This window comes from Melospiza georgiana, chromosome 1 (assembly GCF_028018845.1).
Source record: "Melospiza georgiana isolate bMelGeo1 chromosome 1, bMelGeo1.pri, whole genome shotgun sequence".
NCBI classification, from domain to species: domain Eukaryota; kingdom Metazoa; phylum Chordata; class Aves; order Passeriformes; family Passerellidae; genus Melospiza; species Melospiza georgiana.
Window position 1 is genome coordinate 46380834 of NC_080430.1, and position 21947 is coordinate 46402780.

A 21947-nucleotide genomic window follows, 5' to 3' on the forward strand; every position below is an offset into this window, starting at 1 on the left:
GTCCCAGCACAGTTTTTCTTGCAGCTATCCTATCCTCCTGCCCATGGTTTCAGCAAGACTTTGGTCTGTCCTGGAATATCTGCCATTTGCCTGATTTGAGGATGTACAGCCATTGAAGTGACCCTTTCATGCAGGCTCAGTTCTAGAGCAGATTGGAAATATTGACACTTCTGTGTCAGCCTGAGTGCTGCATCCAGCTTTAATGGTGGCCAAGAGAAATGGGAGAGATGTCAGAAATGAGGCAGAGCTGTCTGATGCCTGACCTTGTCTGCTGCACATGGTGGGACACCGTGCTGTCTGTCAGCAGAGTGTCCGTGGAGGGCTCCCAAAACACACGTGAATTTAACGTGTCATCAGTAATCACATAGCCAAATTTATTTTACAGCTGTGGCACTTGAAAAAGCACTGGTTTTTGTAATGGCAGAGGCCTGGGGCTGTCAGTGTGGAAGGGACCCAGGAGAAGCTGCCAGTCAGCAGTGATTTTTGCCCATCTGCTGTGCAGATACCACAGGGAGTTGCATGGTGCTTAGGTAAGTGATAAGTGAAGCTTGCACACTGCCTCTCCAGCAATACAGCAATCCTGGTTGTGTATCTCCATAGAGCCCTGGGATCCAGACATGGCCCTGTTCCATTGTATGCACTGACAAGCTATCTCTTATCTTTGAACATGGGTTTGTGACCCCATTGTTTTTAATAAATAATGGAAAAGCAACTTCAAAAGAGAAAGTTAAGTCCAAATCCCCAGCAAGCAAATGATGGATCTCCCAGGATCCTCCTTGCCAGGGACATTTCAAGTCTCTGGTTAAACTCTCTCTGCGTGGTCTTCAAAAGGAGAGAGCCATCATTTGAGAAAACAGTGGACAAAAGCACTGGCATCCTGGGAGTGCAGCCTGGTGGTATGCCTATTATCAGCTGCTTAGCAAAGTGTGTTTATTTTAGCACAAAGGCACTGGTGACTAAGCTTGAAATATTTTGAAATTGGTGCTGAAATGACCTCAAGGTCATCCTGAAGGTCCCACAGCTAAACAGACTAGACAGACATGTGAGGGATGAGCAGTGTATAAAAGCTCAGGGCTCAAACTTCCTGTCAAAAGATGAACAAGATACCTTGTAAAAAAACTGAAGACAGTAAAGTTTAAATGCCAAAGAATTTTAATTGTCTGAATCTTTTCGGGTGTGAGATTAGCTAAATTCAGGGTGAAGCAAAAGTGAAATACAGTCAGGAGCCAGCAGCATAAGACATGTAGTAGAACAATTGATCCTGAAAGCAGCAAACACACCTTAAATATTCCTGGGTTTGTCAGAGGATATTTCATCATGATACATGTTGAAAGTAGGCATTTATCAATATGTGATTCCTTATATGCCATTTAACTTCTCAGTCCATCCTCTCGGTGAAAGTAAAACAGCGTGTCCATGCTCAGATGAAACCTGTGCCAGCCTCTGCAGGCACAGTCAGAAGCATTGCTTTTGAGAGGGCCGGTTTAGTTCAAGGCACTGTCCCATGGCAGGAGGCTCAGTGCAGGGACAGAAGTCACTACCACCCTGCTCTGTGCTGTGGGGCAGTCCCAGTGCTGTTCCCTTTACTGCTGTGGCTGCAGCAAGGACATGCATTTCCCAGCTCCACAGGGACAGTCCCCAGCACAGCCTCGGAAGTGAGCTCTTCCTGCATCTTGCCTTCCCAATTGTATGATGAGAAAGTGCTTCCTCATCTCAAAGAGACACTGGGGAAGTTGAGAGCAGCAGGGAAGAAATGGGCTGTGGTTGCATGAACCACTCCCACAGTGGCTGCAGTAGCACCTGGTTACTCATGGGTTTTGCTGATTTCCTTTTACTTTTATACCAGAAGCCTAAAGAAAGTCATGGAGAACTAAAAATAGTTAAAATGCTTCCCTCTTATCTGACAAAAGTAATTTAATCATCCCTGTCCTGCCTCAAAGTGCTCTTGGTGTCAGCAACTCTTCAGGGACTCAGGTGATACCAACAGCCAAATTATAAATCCCTTACAAAGGTTTATCCCTCTGCTGAATGAGCTTACAGCAGAAGCCCAGACATAGCATGCTGGCTGTGGCACCTTCACTGAAAGTCTGTTGCCATCAATCTTAACCTGCTAATGTCACCGTGTTAAAAATACACTGGGTGCAGAATGGCTGGTAAATGCTTTTTTTGTCACCATGGAAGAATGGCGTTGTGGCAGTGATCCAAACCTCATCCCTTCTGTTGGAATGTCTGCTGCTCATGCACCAGGCCTTGATCCAAAGAAGTGTTTCTCTTTGCATGGCCCCATGTGTATGTTTTTCCTCACCACTGTCAGCTTGTCTTTAAGGAGACACATTGCATGCAGGTGGAAAGTCACTTGGGCACCTGCCCGTTGCACTGAACTGGAGCCCTTGCTACCATGTAATTTAAAACCAGAGTTAAATGGTTTTGTTTGTTTTTCATTTTTGGGAGTGCCAAATCCCAGTGTTGCATTTCAATCAGTGGAAGATTTTCAGGAGTACTTCTTGCTGCATTAGCAGCATAAATTGTTAACTTGCTTAGGACCACCCTCGACAAAGGTGATGCAAATCTCAGGTATTCCCATGCCTCTCCTGTCCCTCCTCAGAAACTGTGACTCTGGAGCTGCTGGTGAGCATGCCAGGCTTACCTGTGGACAGGCAGACACGCAGGTAGGGTTATCATGCAAATACACACCCTGGGTTATAAGTCACAGAGATTACGTGTCCCAGATTAGATACTTTCTATTTTGAACTCTGGGTCCTGTTTCAGTTTCAGCAACCTTGGCAACAGAGGGTGGATGAGAAAAATCAAAGTGGGACACTTTCAGGATTGTCAGGTTTTCTTCCATGTCCTATCCAATGCCTGCATTGATGCAAGGATGGGCTGGTGCCCTGGGTCATCTCTGACCTTCAGGTTACATGGCTGTCCCTAGGAGGGATTTGAAGAGAATGGGGGACAGTGACTGTGACAGGGACATGTGCTTTTGGCTTCTACACTGCTCCAGTAAACACAGAGCTGAGCAATGCCCACAGTTTAACCCCAAAGTTCCTGCACATGCAAACAGGGGCTTGTTCCTTGAGAAAACACACTGCCCTGTCCTCCACCTGCCCTGCTGCCTGGGACTTGGACTGGGCACTAAGGGCTACTGATGAAATGCTGGTCTGGCTCAATTCACTGGCAAAACTTTGGAGCTTCCCTGGAGCATCTCCATTTTGGTAGGTGCTCCATCGAGACAGTTCCCAGTGCAGCATAGGGAAGTGAGCTTTTCCTGCATCTTGCCTTCCCAATTGTATGATGAGAAAGTGTTTCCTCACCTCGAAGAGACCCTGGGAGCAGTCCATCCCAAAAGTGGGCAGGGAGAAGCTGAGAGCAGTAGAGGAAGAAATTGGCAGCAGGAGTTGTTTCCCAGCCTGAGGGTGCCCTCTGGCGTATGCAGAAAACTGTAACATTTGTTTCTTGAAAACCCACTTGTTTCTTGGGTTTACTTGGCTTCCTCCTTTCCCTAAAGCCTTGCAGCCAGCGTGGTTCTTCACTGAAGGCTGCCAGGTGGGTGCATACCATAAGGTGACCCCCAGTCCAGTCCCATGTGATGTTCAGATCTATGCACCCAGCAGCTGACAATCACTTTTTAAATTATGCTGGCCACATGCAGCATGTCAAGCAGGAGGCTTCTGGGCCCCAGTGTCTCAGACGCAATTTCCTTCCAGCAGTGCCTGGTAGGTGTCCAAAACCAGCCTGCAGCAGGTCCTGCTCCAGCTGTGCCCAGGCAGTGCTGCTCCCCCTGCCCTGGGCTCTGTCTCCTGGCACATGCTTGGGGCTCCAGTGCAGAACCATTCCAGTGCCAGGCTTGCATTTCAAACCCTGGGCTCAGTAGGGAAACCAGGCTGCTAAGAGGTAGGAGCATCTTTTTATAAACAAACAAAACCTAGCCCTTTTTTCTTGGGAGAAGTTTAGGAGTGGTGGCAGTGTGAGCAAACATTGCCATGATTACATGGAACTGAAAACAGACGGTGAATGGGAGGCATAAACATGAAAGCTGAAGTAAATACAAATCCTCTCCATATGCAGAGTCCTTTCTTGGAAAAACTTTGTCATCTTGTCTTGATTATGACATTTGGATTTATTTTTTTTTAATAGTTTCAAAGCTTTTTGTTGGCAGCTGCAGTTACAAATGTACTGGTAGGTAGCAGAGAAGCTTGTTGAGTGCTTTGGTGTTGGAGCCTGCTGGGGCAGAGTGTGTGCTCAGGTATTGCAGTGCCTTGTCTGGCAGCTGCTGCTCATAGCAAAACAGTAGGGTCATGACATTTTAGGGAATTAAGTGTGTGTCACTCTCTGTATGCCCTTTCTTCTTTCCTCCTTGCTCCTTTCCTTGGGTGTTTTCCAGCATGAGTCAGTGCATCCTCCCTCACTCTTCCCAGAGTTACAACACATGGTAATCTGCCAGGAGATGGTCCAGGCTTGCAAAGCTCCTACTTCCTACCCAAAAGTGGGACTTCTGTCCAGATCCACCAACTGGCATTCATCAGCAGCCACCAGTGGAAGAGAGTTTGGCACGCTGGAGTCTGGGAAGACCCATGCTGGGGCTAGGTGCTCTTTTCCAGCTGTGACATCTGTCCTTGGATGTCTTCATTGTTGTTTGCTTCTCAGTAGCCAGGTTTTGATCACATTTTCTCCTTGCTCTCTACTGATCTTTTTCTTATCTCTGTGTTTTTTTCCTTAGGTCGAAAGCTGAGAGGAAAAGCCTTTTATTTTGTCAATGGAAAGGTGTACTGTGAAGAAGATTTCCTGGTAAGCACTCAGTTGACTCTTGTGATGAGACCTAATGGATATCTTTCTGTTGCCCTCAATGGATTTTGTGTGAGTGTACCTAAGCATGAAGCAACACCCCAGAGCTTTTTTTTTTATCTGCACCTCCCTTCTTGGCTGGTGCAGATAAAAATCCATACACCCCAGATAAAAATCCATACACTACCCCTGAGTCCTGGTAGATGAAGCCTTCCTTGAGACTTGAAAAAGTTGTATTTGCTTACTTATTGATGAATCCTAGTGATTTCTGTCAGAGAGAGGTAAAGTCATCTTTGTTCTCCTCAGTATATTCTACATAGGGTGAAAATAAAAGAATTAAATTCACCTAAAATATTTCATTTTCCAAGTGTGCATTTCCTTCATTCAGACAGATTATGTGCTGTGTCCAAGGTGCATGGACATGACAGACAGTGTCTTATTAATAGATCTCAGGAAAAACAGCAAAAAAATTGCAGTGGGCCAGACTTGATTGCTATCCTACCAGGGAGCTGGAACAATACCACTGAACTTAGAGAATCTTCAACAGAATTATAACCATGTAACCAAAGAAAAATTTGGCTTTCCAGGCCTATATATACAGATACTACAACATAAGTATGGGATAAACACAAGCAGGTTCTTGTCTTGTGGATTCATGTGGTCAAATAAGCATGTAAATAAGTCTTATTAGTAACTGCCTCATTTGCATGTGCATTTATGGTATTTATACTTTAAATTGGACTGGGAAGTTACAGGAACTTGTACTCCTTCTGAGCCTGGGCGCTCAGAAACACATCCACACCTTTATATAACAAAAAAAAGATTGGAAATTTTAATTTTTCTGTCTAAGGAGCACAGAAAAAGAACCAATAACAAATATGCAAATAGCACTCCACAGTACACTGTTGCTTATGCTTGAGTGGCCTTGTGAAATTTTAAGTGAATTCTTTTCTGTCCTTGCAGTATTCTGGTTTCCAGCAGTCAGCTGACAGGTGTTTCATTTGTGGTCATTTGATAATGGACATGGTAAGTGATAATTGCTTTAGGAGAAAAAACTCCCACAGCTTTTTACAAGAATGCATCAAAAGAAAAATATATTCATATCCAGTGCTGTCTGTTATCATCTGGTAGTTTGCCTAGTGTGAGACTGGTATCAGAAGGAAAATCCACTGAGCCTTTTGTTGATTTTTTCAAGGAAGTGAATCTGGCACCCTAGTGTACATCATGCAGAGACACTGCTCTGCCTGTTTTCAGTGGGTGTTGAAAAGCAGAGCCTCCAGGTCTTTCATCCCTTTTTTGGACTTCTCTGGACAGTGTATTTGTAATCCTGTTGATGCTTCCTGCTCAGCAGTGTCGTGGCTCTGCAGTGCTCCCTTGCTGTGAGGCATCAGAGCAGCTCTCTCAGCCTCTCTGTCCTGCAGTCAAGCTGTGGCTTCCCATGTGTATTCTGCATTAAGTCACTTTCTCATTGTTTTTTTGTGGGTGCTGATACTCTGGGGAGCAGGTTTGACCCAGGGTGTGTGATCCAGACCTCAGTTTAGATCTGTGAAGCAGGATTAGCCTGCAGCAGGTACCATCCATTCCAGATGTGCATGGGGTGGGGAACACTCAGGGGATCAGCATTCAGTTATAGGAAGTTCAGAGGGAGACTGGTATAGCTGGAGGTGTAAGACTACAGCTGAGGCAAAGAAATTAGGAATTTCTGGTTCACAGCATGCCTCCCAACATTTTCTAATGCTTATCATTAATTATCTTTGTTTGCCTGCTTACACTGGAAAGCATTACAATTGGAAGCTGTTTCCTACTCAGAAGTCTGATCCTTCTACTGACGGACCATGGTATTCCAGGTAGTGAATTGCAGCTGTTGAGTTCAACACAGTCTGAGCTGTGTTTCCATAGTCTGTGCTAATTAGAAAGCCAGGCAAGCAAGTACAAAGCCCTTCAGAATGTAAGGAATTATGAAAACCTAGCAATAATACCAGTTTCAACTTCTCATGGGGAATATAAAAGTGTATTTCCTTTGTTCAGCTGGTACATTGTGCCTTGTGATGTTGCTAAGTATTCTCTACTTGTTGACTTCAGAAATTATTTTCTTTAAATTCTGTCACTTCTATCCTTTGTCATGCTAAACACCTTGACTGAGTCTCTAAATTGTTTTAGTACCCATGCTAATAATTAATATCTCTAGAGTCGGGTGCTGTGTATTGATTTCAGCTGCCCTTTCCATCCTTGTCAACTGATTTTTCAGATGAAACAGGGGAAAAAAGACACAGCCCTGCTGATGAGTATGCAGCATTATCTGGTGTAAAGCTGTGTGTTTACTATTTTCATCTTAATTGGCTCTTGATGTGCATTTTTCCTTTCTCTTGCTCTGTTGCAGATCCTGCAGGCTCTAGGGAAATCGTATCATCCGGGCTGCTTCCGATGCGTCATCTGCAACGAGTGTCTGGACGGTGTGCCGTTCACTGTAGACTCTGAAAACAAAATCTACTGTGTCAGGGATTACCACAAGTAAGGGCAAAATAAACAGCAGTGGTGTTCCAAGCAGCAAGCCTCTAATTTAGCTTTTCAGCTAGTTAGGAGAAAATAGAGACAGAGTTAAAAGTTTTGAGGCTGGGGCTAGATCCTAGAAATTCCTCCTCTCTCCTCTTATCCAGCTGTTGACTCTTGCGTAACTCTGATGAAGCCAAATAGCCTCTGGGTTTCAGAGGTTCTCTGCCCCTTCTGCAAAGCAGAGAGAGTTAGAAATAGTGCTCCTGAAGTGTTCAGTGATGTACAAAATTAGTCTGCTTTAAGGTAAGCCTGTGAATGCCTGTGGAAATCAATGTGATTTACTTTTTGAGTTGTTGAAGGGCTGAATTAGACTTTTAAAGAACTGCCACTGAATCTGCAAAGCAAAACTTTTTGCCAGTTCTAAATTGAACAACTGATAAATCCACTTTAAAAATCACTTCTTATTTAGACAGTAAAATAAAATGGCTGTGCTCTTGGCTGGTAGTTATGGTATTGGAGCTGCACACATTTTGTGTGTCCTTCTGGCTTGCTTTGGTCCTCTCTCCATTTTCTGAGCAGGGAGAGTATTAAGTGTTGCTCAGGCAGCCCTTGGAACTCTTCTGTGTTGCACCAAGACTAGAGTTGTTACAATCCTGTTGCCAAGATTAGTGCCATTGCATGCCATCATTATCCAGAAATAATTAATATTTCCTTGCAATTTAATTTAATTAATTATTGTGTTATAAGGCCTTAAGAAGCTGTGCAGTCATGTGGCATTTTCTCAGAATTTTTCTGCCCAGAGGCAGAAATTTTTCTCCCCACTTCTTTTAATGTACTTTTCTGGGGACAGTCCTGCTCAGTTCCTCCTCATTTTCTCTTCCAAATCTCTCAGGAGCAGCCAGGAATTTTATAGGGAAAATTTGTATTTTTTCTGGCACTAAGTGTAAGATATAAGGTCTCTTTTTGCCTGATTGAGCAACGTGTGCCAAGCATTACTTAAAATAAATGCTAAAATGAATTGATGGTCTCAGGATGCAAAGCTTTCCTGTGGATAAGTAATTTACAGCTGCAACTTTTCATGTTATCACTGAGAACATACAGACCTCTCTTTTTATGTTGCTCCATAACTTGCCTTCAATTTTTCATTGCTCTTCCAGAGTTTTAGCTCCAAAGTGTGCAGCGTGTGGACTTCCCATTCTGCCCTCTGAGGTGAGAGCCTTTAATTCCATATCCCTTTGGGGGAGGAGTGTCAGGCCTTGCTCTCTTTCACACTTGACCATGTGTCAAAACAAATGTGCTTGTTGATGGGGAGAGATGGTTGCTTCCTCTGGAGTGCAACCCTCTGGTCTAAGCTCATGCACTGTTCTTGAGATGTGACCCTTCTTTTGTTCACTGGTGAAGCTTATTGCTCCTCTGCCAGGCTGCTGTTTTCATCTCCTGCAGGATCATGCTGCTGCTAGTTTTATGTTCAGGGGAATTTTCCTTTATGTCAGTAGATGCTGGTGGTACTCATGAATGTCCTCTGTGTGACCACTGTGGGACTAACACATTTTAATGCTTGGAGATGAATCTTAGGCAAAACTAATTTACAATGGTGAAAAATGTGATCTGTTGAAATTACCAAGTGATTCATTTGTGATTTCTGATAGCTGTTACTGTTAAACAGAGAACATTTTTACACTTCTGGTATCACATTTTAGAGGATATCTGCAGTCAGTCTGTGATGAAGCTTTACTGTAAAAATAACTGCAAGTGGCAGGATTTATTTGTGGTCTCCATCCAGCTGCCCAAATGCATTTCCTCAACATTCATTTTGTTGCAGGAAGCAATCTACAGAGTGCATGTGTCTGATCCTGCTGTAATCCTTTGTAATTTCTGCTTTGCTCCAATGCTCACAGGGGTCTGATGAGACCATTCGGGTTGTGTCCATGGACAAGGATTACCATGTGGAATGTTATCACTGCGAGGTAGGTCAGCAGCTTTCTCAGGGACTGGGCACTTAATAGTCATAACTGCTGTTGTTTTTAAGATGGAAATAAATCTCCTGCCTTACAGCAGCTGAGCAATTCAAACCTTCAGTGTCAGACCCTTTCTGTCAGTGACTGAGAAGTTTCCAGATTGAGGACAAAAGTTTTTGCAGCAATGGGTTTCAGTTCTAATTTCATTTGCCATCCGTAAAGTTACGGGCAACCAGTTAATTACTGCTTTTCAAACTTGGCAGTTTATTTGTTAATGCAGGAAACATGGTGACTTAGTAAGGTCTATTGCTGCCTTCCAGAAGCCTCCAGCTCCAGATCACATCAGTGTATCTGATTTCCAAGTCAGATTGTTGAAAAATGCTACGGTGGTGACTGATCCTGCGGGGTGTAAATTACCTTCACTCTCATGGGAAATGAATGTGTCCTTGAGGCTGGAGAAAGGATGTGGCTGCACAAGAAAAAATTCCAGGAGATGCCAGCTCTTAAAAACCATTTAGTCTGTGCAGGGCTTCTCAGAAAGCTGCCTTACTTCTGCATTGAGAATTAAAATATGTAGTTGTTTTTTCTCACTGTGCTTATAATGCAGTAAAAAGAGGCCCTGACTCCACAATCTGATTTCACATCAGTACAACTGTAATGTGAAGAGGTGAATCTTACCTGACAGTGTAAGGAGACACAAGCATATTTAAAATACAGAGGGTTGCACTTTACCACAAGATAAAGCTTATTCAATAAAACTGCTTTGAACAAATTTGTACAAGGCTGCCCATCAAAATGCCTGTGTTTTTCTTCTTCTGGTACATGCTGGACCTATTGGGAAGGAGCTGTTGGCTGGGTGTTGTCTGTCCTTGTCACAAAATGACTCTCCTAGAAGCCAGACCCCAGCTGACACTGGGAGATGGGCACAAGCTCTGATAATTTGCACGGCCTCTCTTTGCAGGACTGTGGGATGGAGCTCAACGACGAAGACGGGCATCGCTGCTACCCACTGGATGAACATTTGCTTTGTCACTCCTGTCACCTGAAGCACATAGAGAATGGCACAACCCCAGCAGCTGCCTACCAGCACCACTACTAGTCACTGTGGCCAGCTTTGGGAAGCGGTGACAGAAGAGTTGTTACAGGATCCCCCTCTCCCCACCTTCAGCTGATTTCCTGTGCATGTTTTTTGCCAGTCAGCAATGTTCCTGTCAAAGGATATGAGAGATTTTTGCTGGATTCACCAAGTTTGTATGCTTGTGGGTTTCAGCTGCATCAAACCATGTCTACTTGACCAAGAATGTGGCATGTTACCTAAACTGATCAGTTTACTTTTACGTGTCTTTTTCTGCTGCCTGGAGATTCCTCTGGGCACGTTTTGGAAGATTCTTCAGTGAAAGCACAATTTGCTCTCGTGCCTATGAACTCACATAGTGCCATGCACAATTAAAAAGCCAGAGGCTGGCTTGCCTGCCTGCCTGCTGGGGACATCCCATCAGTCTACTGTTTCCTGAAAGCACATTTCACCAGGTTCTCTGAACCTATTAGTACCAGCTTTTTAGAGACTCTCCGTTTTTATTAATTCTTTAGGAAAACAAAAGAAAGGAGTCTATGCAAAATGGCACACTCAGACCTTTCAGTTAATTCCCTGAACTCCAGTATCAAGTCTGGCTGTAAGAGTACCAACTCTCCAAGCGCCAACCAGGCAATGCTGTCTGGCAACTGGAGGCCAACATCCCATTTCAAACAGAACCAAAAACTGGAACAAGCTAGGCTAAGCTACTGCAGTGACTTGTGGCCCAGGCTTGTGTGTCAGCATGACACACAGGGGCCAGTCTGCTGTGTCAGAGTCTAAATAGTGGATCATATTTGGAAAGGAAAGGTCGGGATGCTGAAAGTGTGGACATGGGAGAAATCCACCCTCATTCTTACTTGCAGAGCTCTCTTTGGAAAAAAGCTCTCCATACACAGACAGTTGCCTGGGTTTTCCAGTTTGGCCTCACAGCTCAGCCCTCAGTCTGGCTATTCCTTTTCATGGTGTTTACCCAGCACAAAGCCATTTCATAGTGGTGCTTATTCAGAGTTTGGGGAGTGAACTTGGGATTGTTATGAAGGCTTTGTCACGCAGGGATTTAGAGCCCAGCTCCACAACCTGAACTCAGATGTGTATGTTGGCATAAACAGATTTGCTCCTATGAATAATAACAGCTTATCTGAGCAAGGGGTTAGAGAGTTTGGCCCTTACTTTCCCTTCTGCTGAGAAAGCAGGAAGGCAAATTGTTTCTTTTCTTGACCCTCCCACTCCCCCGCTCCCTGCTTTATATTCAAAGCAATCTGTTCCCCTGATGTGTTACATTTCTGATAGGTGTGCCTGCAGTGCATGTTCTGTCCCTACCAAAGCTGTGCAGCCCCTCATGTACTGGTACTTTTGTTTAACAAAAAGTTCTTAATTTAAAGCCTCAGATGCAGTTGGGGATCTTAACTACTCTTTCTTTGTGTGGAAAATTAGTTAAATCCTCATGTATCTATGCTGAAGATGTAAATTTGGTTCTGACTGGCAAAGGATGGGATGACATTCTTGAAGATCTTTTCAGTGTGGAAATGACAATAAATTAGCTGAGCCATGGCAGTGGGACTCCCAAAATGTTCCCATGCTGAAAACCCATTAGAGTTCAACCAAACCTCTTTTCCAATAGCAGGGATGTAGCTTGAACTTCACTTGATGTAGTCAGACAGCAACGTGTGCCCATCTGGAGCAGCACAGGTGTCAGGTAGCAGCAAGTCTCTGCCTGTAAATCATCTCCCCGTGGCTGAAATGTGAAACTGCCCCAGCCTCAGAGCTTGGTGGGTGGGCCTGGCCTGGAGTTTCATGGTGCCAGCTGACCATCCAGCCCTCTGCCCCATCCAGCTGCAAGTGCCTCTGCCTGTTTGCACTGCCCTTCAGGATGGGGATGGCAGCTTGGGGCTGGAGGTTGGTCCTGCCTGGGAGCCATCCAGAGCTTTGGTGCAGCTTGGGACATGAATCCCTTCAGTGAGTGACTGAAAGCTCAAGGGAGGGCACTTCAGCACTGTGAAATATATCTTCTGAGAGTTTTACCTATGATTTTAGAGGAGGTAAAATTGACCCCAAATATGTGAGCCCTCCTAGAGCCTTAAATTTAGCCTTCAGATGCTGGTTAGGAAAGGGATGGGAGCTGTAAGCAGTGCTGCATCCAAGCAGGATGGATTGAGGGCAGCAACAGCCAGGGCAGATCCCATAGTGCTGTCACCCCAGTGCATCCCATCAGCTTGTGTCCTGCAGCACAGCTAGGCTGGAGCAGGGAGGGGGAGTTCCAGGTGTGACTGTGATCTCAGGACTGTCTGAAGGGACTGAGGTGGAAAATAACACCAGCTCACAATCCCTAGTAAATAATTCAAATAGTCCTGGGCAGGTGGTTCTGTGCCCTGGGCTGCTTTTTGCAGTGAAGGCAACAAGATACCAACGTGTTTTTTTGAAGTGAGCTGGAAATACCAGCCTTGGTCATCTCTTGCCTCTGAAAGACCAGCTGCTATTTAGTTCATGCTTTTGCTACCTCTTGATTTTTTAGATCAAGCCCTTGTGCACGTTTTTTGGCCTTCATTTTGTAAAGATCTGAAAACACTAGTGGGACTGGTATTTTAATTTTAAACTGCAGTTTAAACTTCTGTCTCAGCCTTGCAGCCTTCCCCAAAACCTCAACATAAGCAGGAGAGAGGGGAATGGGGAGAAGGATAATTTTCTTTCATGGAAAGCTTCAAGGGCAGCAGTTTGTGGCAAGATGTCCTGCATGAGCCCTCTTTGCATCACCAGAGTTTGGCCTCTGCTCCCACACAGTGTCTTCTTACTCCTGTCAGCCATCCTCTATCCCTCAGCACTGGGGAAATGAAGGCTGCCCTACTTCCAGTTTTAAGGTCCCCTATAAATTATTAAATGCTAACACTCTCCTTTCCTGTATTTACAAAAAGAGCTGGAAGTGACAGTGTGAAGCTCTTGAAAAAAGGAGCCTGTGATCTTGTGGTTTTGAAGCTAAAGCATCTGCTGCACTGCCCTGCACCCCTGTGTGTGCTAACTTGCCCTGCTTCTGTCTCTGGGAGTTTGAATTCCTTTAAGCTCAGTATTATTTCTCCCAGGCTGTGAGTGTCTGAGTCCCTGTTGATTTTCCCCAGCTCTGCAGCTGCCTGGCAGTGGGTCTGGCACAGGGGGAGGCAGGACATCCTGCCCAGAGGGGAACCTTCTCCTCCTCCCGACCCTCCACCAGGCATCTGTGGAGCTTCAGCCCTCCCTGCCTGCCTTCAGGCAGCTCCCCCAAAGGGAGAAATAGCTCTGCAGCTGGAGGTGTGACACTTTGTGTCCTCTTCACAAGAATTTCAAAAAACATGTTAAATTCCACCTGTCTTCTGGCTGGTACACATTGGGTTTTGCTGTTCACGTGAATCTTGTTGCCTTTTAATTTATTAAGAAGCTATGAAAACATGCTATGAAATGTTAGTCTTGGTTCCTCCCCCAGCAAGTTCTTCTGACTGGCTTTAAAGTAAGGGACCCTCGGAAGTCCCATTGTGCTGTTAATGAGTAACTCTCATGCAAATAGTTATTCAAGTGAATTCCCTGAAGCCTGCTTTCAGGAATCAGAGCTTAAAAGATTTTTTAATTCAGATCATGTTCATTCATGATGTTAAATTTCTATTGCTTAAAACACAGAAACTCATTTAAATAGGGATTTTTGCATCAGAGCCGGGGGAAAGCCCCAGCTACAGAAGCAGCAGACATTTTTGTGTAATTTAAAGTGTAATAAGCACCTGTGATCAAAGCATTTTGGGAAGCTGCCCTGATGTTAAAACACAGGGAACAGCAGTTTCTAACACTCTGGTAAAGAGCATTTGAAAAGATCTGTGGCTCTTCAGCTTCTGAATTTCATTTGGGGGCTTTTAAAACGTTTTCCCAGTCTTTCAAGATTTAAATGCTCTTTTATTTTTTTTGTTTTAGATCTTTTTACTATGAAGTGAATAGCCGCTTAGTCTGTAAATGATGATGGAGTTTCATCAGCAGTCAGGTGTGATGTGGCAGCCTTGAAAGGGGGAAACTGGGCATCCAAGAGCTGCCATGGGTCTGGCTGGCCATTCCAAAGAAAGGATTATCTTAAAAAAAAAAAAAACACCATGTGGGCCTTGACAACTTGCTATGTTCTCACTTTTGGGGTGCTCTGTGCAGCTGTGTCCATGCACATGATGTGTGGCAGGTGCTGCCCATGGCACACCTGCCTTTCACACCTCTGTGCCCATGCCAAGTGCTTGTAGGTGCCTTTTGAGGAACTTTCTGTGCATGAATGTAATGCCACGTTGACCCAGGCCTGCCTCATCACTGGGCAATACCCCTGGAGTCAGTACCTGCAGGCAGGGAAGGGCCATGACCAGATACACTTCCCTTTCCCCCATCCTGTGAGTGCCACTGGGAGAAACTGGGACGGGCTTTGCATCTCTCATCGTGGCACAGCATTTGTTCATTTTTCTTTTCCATTTCTGAGTCCTGCTGCTCGCTGGCTGCAGTGGCTCTGGCTGTCCTCACTGGAGCTGACTGGGCAGACATCTTCCTGCCACGAGCCCAGACAGAGCTTGGAACTGCTCACCCACCCTTTTTCATAAGAGAAGCAAAGCTTTCCTGAGCAATAAAAATCCTTTCTTCAAAGCTTTCTTCCAGGGCAGCCAGAAGTTGGTGTGGCAGTGCATCTGTAACCCACTCGTACACGACGGGAGATGAGAAGAAACTGTCCTCACGTGCAAATCCATGGCAGAGAGTCCTGTAGAGGCAGGAATGCCCTGTGGCCCTGGTGGAGGGATGACAGGGCTGCAGTGGCCAGCCCAGCCCTCCTCCCCACGCAGCAGGTCTGCGGAGCAGGGCCAGGCAGGGACCCAGCACACCCCCAGGCTCTGCCTTTCTGCATCCAGAAAGCAAATCCAGAGCCTGCCTAACGATACTGAATGGTACTAGTTATTTTATGTTTCCTTCGAAGCTCAGCTCCAGGAGAGAGTATTTTAGGATTTGTGCTGGTGTAACTAACCTTAGCCTCCTGTGAACACAGCCCTCTTTTCCTCTGTGCTGTTAAGTATTTATAAAGAATGGAGACCGGTAGCCACTGGCCTGTTGTGATTTCAGTGATTAAAGACAGTATCTTAAGCAACACTCAGAGTCAAGTCTTTCCTAAACTTAAAATGACTGTCATTGCCCAGAGTCCATGGTGGGGGGAGTTATGCTGTGAATTGATGGTTTCCCAACCTCTTCCTTATGCCGGTCCCCCCACCTCAGTGGCTGGGGGTGGGGAGAACCACCTCAGTGGGGTTCCTGGGAATTTGCAGTCCTTTGCAGGCAGCTGGTATTTGCTGCAGCTCCATTGGAGGTTGTCCTGCTCTGGCATCATTCTAGGGAGGCCCAGGCTGAGGGTGTGGGGAGGGATTTGCTGCACGTGGGAGCAGGCTCTGACCCCAGCATGGGAGTCTCCTTTGCAGCATTGGTGGGGGTGGGTTCCTTGAGGGATTTGGATGGTGTTCCCATGGTGCCCCTGCTATCAGCTACCAGATGCCTCAGACCCGAAGACTGGATGTTGGACAAGCAGCACACAGCAGCTTGGAGGTGTCAGCTAAATGAAACAAATACATAGGAATAACTAATTATAGTTCCCAATCCATGGGGCAAGAAGCTGCCCAAACCTGGGGCATGACACCCAGAGAGCTGGATTTGTGGGCCAGGAGGTGCCCCAGGTTTGCTCCTTGCCAAACCCCATAACCTGCAGGATCAGGAAGGGTAATGGACAGCAGCTGTCCCTGAGCTGGGGCACTGCCAAGGGCAGGAAGCCCTGTAACATCACCCAGCCCTGGGAGGTTTGGAGACTCCCACATTGAGGGCAAAGATGTGGCAGCGGTGAGCATATAAGAAGTGGGGGGACCGTAGGCAGCATCCTTCGCTGAAAACAGAAAAAAAAAAATATATAATTACAACCAGGAATGAAAAAGGAGCAGCCGAGCCAGCCAGGAGTCGAACCTAGAATCTTCTGATCCGTAGTCAGACGCGTTATCCATTGCGCCACTGGCCCTGCTCGAGAGCGCTCCCTGCCCCCGCGCACTTCAGCACAATTCTCTCTCGCCGCCTCAGCCAATGGCGGGGCTGACGAGTCCGCCCGGCCCCGCCCTCCCCTGCCATAGGCGGCGCCCCGGCCTGGGCTCGCCAGCGCGCCCGCGGAGGTTTGTCCCGAGCGGGGCCCCGTCGCTTCGGCCCAGGGACGCGTCAGTCGGGCAGGGAGGGAGCGGCCGGGTCGGAGCGGAGCCCGCAGCCGGGGACAGCCCGAGGGGACGGATGGCGACGGCGGCACCGGTGGGAACCACGGCAGCGGCGGCCTACGCCAGCCTGAAGCTGTGAGTGACCCGCTGGGACGGGGGTGGCGCGGCTCTGGCACCTGCCGAAGAGGAGGGAAAGGGAAGGGAGGAGCCCCCGGTGGAGCGACGGTCACCCGTCCCCGGCTGTCCCCTGCCCTCCCCCGGCCTGTCCTCCGCCCTTGCTGCCCGTCTCGGCCCCCTCGCTCCCCCGGGTGACCGCGAAGGGCTTGGCCTGAGGCGGCGGCTGCGTGCGGGAGGAGGATGGGGAGGGAGGACTTTGGCCGCAGGCACGGTCCCCTGTCGCCGTCCATCCCACGGCGCTGCGGGCAGGCGGGCGGGCGGCTCCCGTGTCTGTCTGTCTGTCTGTCCCGCTGCCCTCCCGCGGTCCCGGAGGTCAGTGCCTGAGGGGTTTCCCTTGCCGTGAGCAGCCTGCGCTGCCCGCTGCTTGTGGAGGCTCCGTCCCTGGAGCCATCCCAGCCCCGCCTGGCCGCGTTGCTGTGTCCCCTGCTCCGGGTGGCCGTGCCTGGGCAGGGCGTCGGGCCCGGTGCTCTCCGGAGGTGCCCCAGCCCTGACAGCTCTGGGGTTCTGCCCTCTTGCTGCTGCTGTCAGTGTGCAGCGCTGCTTGCCAGCACAAGGTTCCCTAGGCGTGCTTGCCCATCGCTCTCTCATCACACAAATCTGCTTTTTTTGTGATGTGCGATGGTTTGGAAGCCAGTCGATGACTGAACTTTGAGGGCTTTGAACTTTCGAGACTCTGCTGTGCAGTGCCGGCTGTGACTTTTGCAGATAAATTCTTCTAACTCCCCAGTTTAATTCTATTATTAAAACAAAAATTTTTTTAGGGGAGACTGTAACCCTTTGAACGTGTGTGTATGCCAGATATTTGTTTGCTGCTTTAATACAGCAGCAGAAGTTGCATAACCGAAAGCAGCACAAAGTTAATGCTGCAAGAGGCATCTGCATTATAAACCCTCACACCAGTTCGAACTCCCGAGGATATTGCTCTGAGCATGAGACTCTTCATGACTGTCTGAAGCCAAAAGTGAAGTGTCTTTGTGTGTCCTAAAGGCATTCCCAGGCTTTTGACCTCTAAACAGTAGCTGGAAACTCCATGATTGAGTTACAGATGCCGTTTTCAGGCAGCAAAATCTGAAAGTGACTCTTAAGCCTGATTTAGCTGTACTTTATGCTCTGTTGAGTTTCATTTGACAGTCATCTTTTGCATTCAGAGCAAACAGATCTTTTGCAGGTCTGTATAAACAGTTTGCCATAATGCTGTTATGTGTTTCAAAGTCACCAGTCTTCTTATTTTGGTTAGGTAGGTATGTGAGGGTACACCAGCCTTGGAGATAATTGAGTATTCCTGAAGAGTAACATCATCAGTGATGGTAGAAAGACTTCACTTGGCAGAAAACTTTCTTTTTTTTTTTTTCCTTCTCTTGTCACCTTAGCAGTATTTGTCTTTCCTTACACTGATCTTGTGATCCTTTTGGCTGCAGAGGAGCAAGGTGAGTTGTGTGAGTAGCAGTTGTGTGACTTGTAGTGCACAGTTGTTCTTACTGAGAATTTTTCAAGTAAAAGCATTTTTCTGGATACAGGCTAGTAAAGAATTCTCTCATTCAAAGTTTAATCTTGGCTAAAAGTAAGCTTTGATCTTTTTAGAACAAGGCTGTCTCAGATGTAGTTTAACATGAGTTTTTTCATCAACATGAAAACAGAATTGTTTTCTGCTCTGAAAAATGAGCTTATTTTCTTGTCATTATACCAAGTTGTGATAGTGGCTGCAGCCTTTCTACCAGCATTTGAAGATAAGGGCCATAACTTGTGTCATGAGTCAAACCTACCAGCTTGTCAAGGTCAAAGGAGAATGTTCTCATGAAAAGTCCAGGCTAGACTTCAGTTTGGGGATTTAGCAGTGTTTGGGTTTGGGTTTTTGGCTGATTACTCACTCTCAAGATGATAAGGTCAGATTCTGCGGCTGCCCCTTTTCTGGGGAGTCTGTATGGAGCTTCCCTGACTGCTGTGCTCTGCAGGGCCCCGTTCTGTACACCCAGCCACAGGTTCTAGCTCTCAGAACAAACCCCTTGTATTCTCCACCATATCAAAAGCAGTGGTTCACACCCCTTGTGCTTTGACCTGTGTCATCACTCAAGTTCAGGTGGTAACAGTGAAAGAGCTGATGTCTGGCATTTGTCCTGCTTGTGGAACTTACTGAGTTACAGCAACAGTTATTGGGAAAACTATGAACCTGAAAACTGCTATCCACAGTTGTCGCCTCTGGCATTGCTATATTTAATTAACTTCTTCTGGTAGCCTCAGGAATAAATTGTAAAATTCAAACAGCTATTGCAGGTATTGCATCCACTGCTGGCAATGGAGTTGCCAGTCCAGTTAATATTTAAAACTGATTGTTGAAGGACATGTGTCTGCAGAATAGAGCAAATTCTGACTGTTGTTTTGGCTCAGTTAAAATCACTTTTTTTCTTTGTGCTTGGATGAAGGCTTACCTTGCTGATACCCTTCTCAGTATCCTGTGGGTCCATGACCCTAGCTGTGTTTCAGGTTTAACTCCTCCTGCCTGTAGTTATGTTGCCTCACATGCTTTGTGAAAGTATTTGTCGGTCTTTGGTGGCCACTGCCCTGGAACACAGTGCCTTCCACTCGTGTGTGTGTTTGGGGGAGGGCTGAAAGGGCATTTGGGTTTGAAGAACACTTATAGAAAGGGATTTTTAGCTAGTCTTTCTTCCTGCTCCATCTAAGCAGCTGTCATGGTAAAGCTCAGGGATGTTGGTTGAGCAGGACATTAATTTATACAGTAAATTATTTTCCTCTAGAGTGAAACTTCAGTAGAAATAGACACTATGTAGCCTTTAATACATGCCTTTTCTTTGTTGTTTTTAAATGGTATTTCCATTAGTTTTCTAAATCCTGGGGTTTTTCTCCCTGCAGCAACTACTGCTGTATGGGAGATGTTCCAATTCCTTGAGCTGTTTCTGCTCAAGGAGTAATATTTATGGGAGACGTATAATTAGCACACCTGCTCACCTAGAAAATCTGGAATCTCTGGAGTGCTGAAACCACCAGTGTGTTCACTCTGTTAGTTAACATACTGTTGGGACTCTGCATAAACTATCATCCTGTATCTCACTGCAGAGCAGTTTGCTGTGCTCAAGATCCTAAATGCATCTCTGTGCAGTACAGGCTGTGCTTCTGGGTTGCTTTATTACAGTATTCAGAGGCTGACATCAAAGTTTCCTGCATTAGAGCAACGTTAAGTATTTATGGTGAAATAATCAATTACTGAAGTAAGGATTTGGCTGTTGAGGCCTAGAAGGCTGAAGTGATATTGAGTGAAGCACTATCTTTAGTGGCCATTAGAGCATGCTGGGTCCTCTGTCATGCTGGATCTGAGCACAGGAATATTCCTGTGTGTAAGATCAGCCTAATTAAAGTGTGGGATGCAACTGTGCATCATCTGTATGATAGAGCTGCTTTATAGCATAACTAAGGAAGTGAAACTTCTCAACAAATACATAAACAAAAGAAATACTATCTCACAACTGTAAAGGAGTCTGACTTTACACTTGATGTAAGCAAGCAGTGGTTTGTTCTGGTTTTGGGTTTTTTTTAATGTCTCTCTTATGGAATCAATACTTTTCCCCTGCAACTTTGAATTGTAGGAATGAAATCTACTGACTTGCATTACCTCAAGCATCAATCTACACAGTTTCAATTGCAGAAGACTATCAAAATAATTCAAGTCACCTTCAGTAATATTTGAAATGGGAATTTGGTTATTGCAGTTCTTCAATACTTCCTCTCTTGAGTAACGTGAGTTATAGTAAAAATGTAAAACATTTGCACTTATCACATCCTTTCTTCTTTAGCAGTACTGAGAAATAGTTCATTATAATGGTGGTCAGTTTTCCTTCAATTAAAAAAAAAAGGAAATAGAAGGACTCAAATGTTGTGAAGATTTGGCATGCTGTTAAGTTCTAAGGGAAGCAAGATGGTGACACAGCAAGAGCCCTTGATGTGTTGTATGGTTCTAGACAGCAGAGACAATGTAGCTGAGGAGAAGGCAGGCTCCACTGTCACAGAGGAAGTTTATACAAAACCAGAATGTGGTTGGGTGTATGAAAACCAGTTCATAACTGCAGACACTGTGGGCTTCTATGAAATACTGCTTTCCTGATTGTTATTTTTTTATACAATACTGTCACTTGGATTTCATCTGTCCTTATTTCATTTTAAAAAATAGAATGAATCTGCAGTTTCTAGTTGTGAATGATCCTTTCTTCACCATTTACTATCTCCCTGTCAGATGATCAAAATGAGCATGTGTGCTGTCTAAACTTGTGATAGACATACAGGCTTGCTGGTGAGCACAGTTTGGAGATGAACCAATTCTTGCATGCAGTGTTCATCAGTTTCCTTTCTGAAAGACAAGTGAGAGGAAATCATCTTGACTCTAGCAATTTTAGGACAGAAAAATGCATTTAAGTGTGAATGAGCCTACTAGCTAGTTCTGGTAATTGGTGAGGTTGTAAATCACCATTTGGGCTGGAACTGCTTGGAGTCTTGGCCTCTTCCTCAACTATATTTTAGGAAATGTTGAACTTCTTGCACAAATGAGGCAAGGACTAAGTGAATCATCTTTCTGTTGGAGATTTTGTAGAGCACTAATTATCCCACTTCTTCTGAAGCACAAGTTCAGTATCTTGCAGGGCCTTAGGCTTTCCTGTTTGTGTTGCACAGCTTTATTTAAGGCAGTTTTTAAAGATGACCCCAAGAGTGTAGTATTTGTTCAGGTTCTGTCAACTTTGTAGATTGGTAACTTCATTTCCTCTTACCCCTGATTGCCCTCTCACTCAAGAGTCAACATTTCTGTTTCAGACTGCTGCAAGCTGCTGAAGCCTTTTTGGTCCCTTGAGCTGAAAGCAGGGATGATTTGCCTTACATTCTCCACTACACTTTTGTCACCAAATTTGGTCCTGGAGGGTGCCATGGGAAGAGGACTTTGAATAAATGTGAAACATAAACTTCTAGTTTTCCTTAAACTATAGACAGTGTGTAAAAGGAAATTAGGATGATAAAGTTGTTAAAAGCAATGGTAGTGGCAGGAAATAACATGGTCTAGGATTTCAGAGAGAGAAATGCTGGGATGTGATCTGGCAAAGCAGGATGTATGACACACATTGAGAGAACAGCATGATTTGCAGTGGCAGCCCTAATTCTCTCTGGTTTCTTTTCAGTTTGGGGATATTGAGATAAAAGACTTCTTGTTCTTCAGGGAGAAATTGTTATTCTTGCGTGTGATAAAGACAA

At 45.7% G+C, this 21947-nt stretch overlaps 1 protein-coding gene and 1 non-coding gene across 2 annotated transcripts in view; one reads left to right on the top strand and one right to left on the bottom strand.

The window, feature by feature from the left end:
• Positions 1-15410, top strand: part of LIMD1 (LIM domain containing 1) — a 32447-nt gene extending 17037 nt beyond the window's left edge. Inside the window, exons 3-8 of the mRNA XM_058040632.1 lie at positions 4721-4788; positions 5749-5811; positions 7166-7296; positions 8436-8487; positions 9177-9245; positions 10198-15410. Coding sequence (XP_057896615.1) covers positions 4721-4788; positions 5749-5811; positions 7166-7296; positions 8436-8487; positions 9177-9245; positions 10198-10335 — 521 coding nt within the window. The 3' untranslated portion in view covers positions 10336-15410. The remainder of the gene's footprint in view (positions 1-4720; positions 4789-5748; positions 5812-7165; positions 7297-8435; positions 8488-9176; positions 9246-10197) is intronic.
• Positions 15411-16266: 856 nt separating this feature from the next.
• TRNAR-ACG (transfer RNA arginine (anticodon ACG)) lies at positions 16267-16339 on the bottom strand. The gene has a single exon. It is a non-coding gene; the product is annotated as a tRNA-Arg (tRNA).
• Between the last annotated feature and the right edge of the window lie 5608 nt (positions 16340-21947).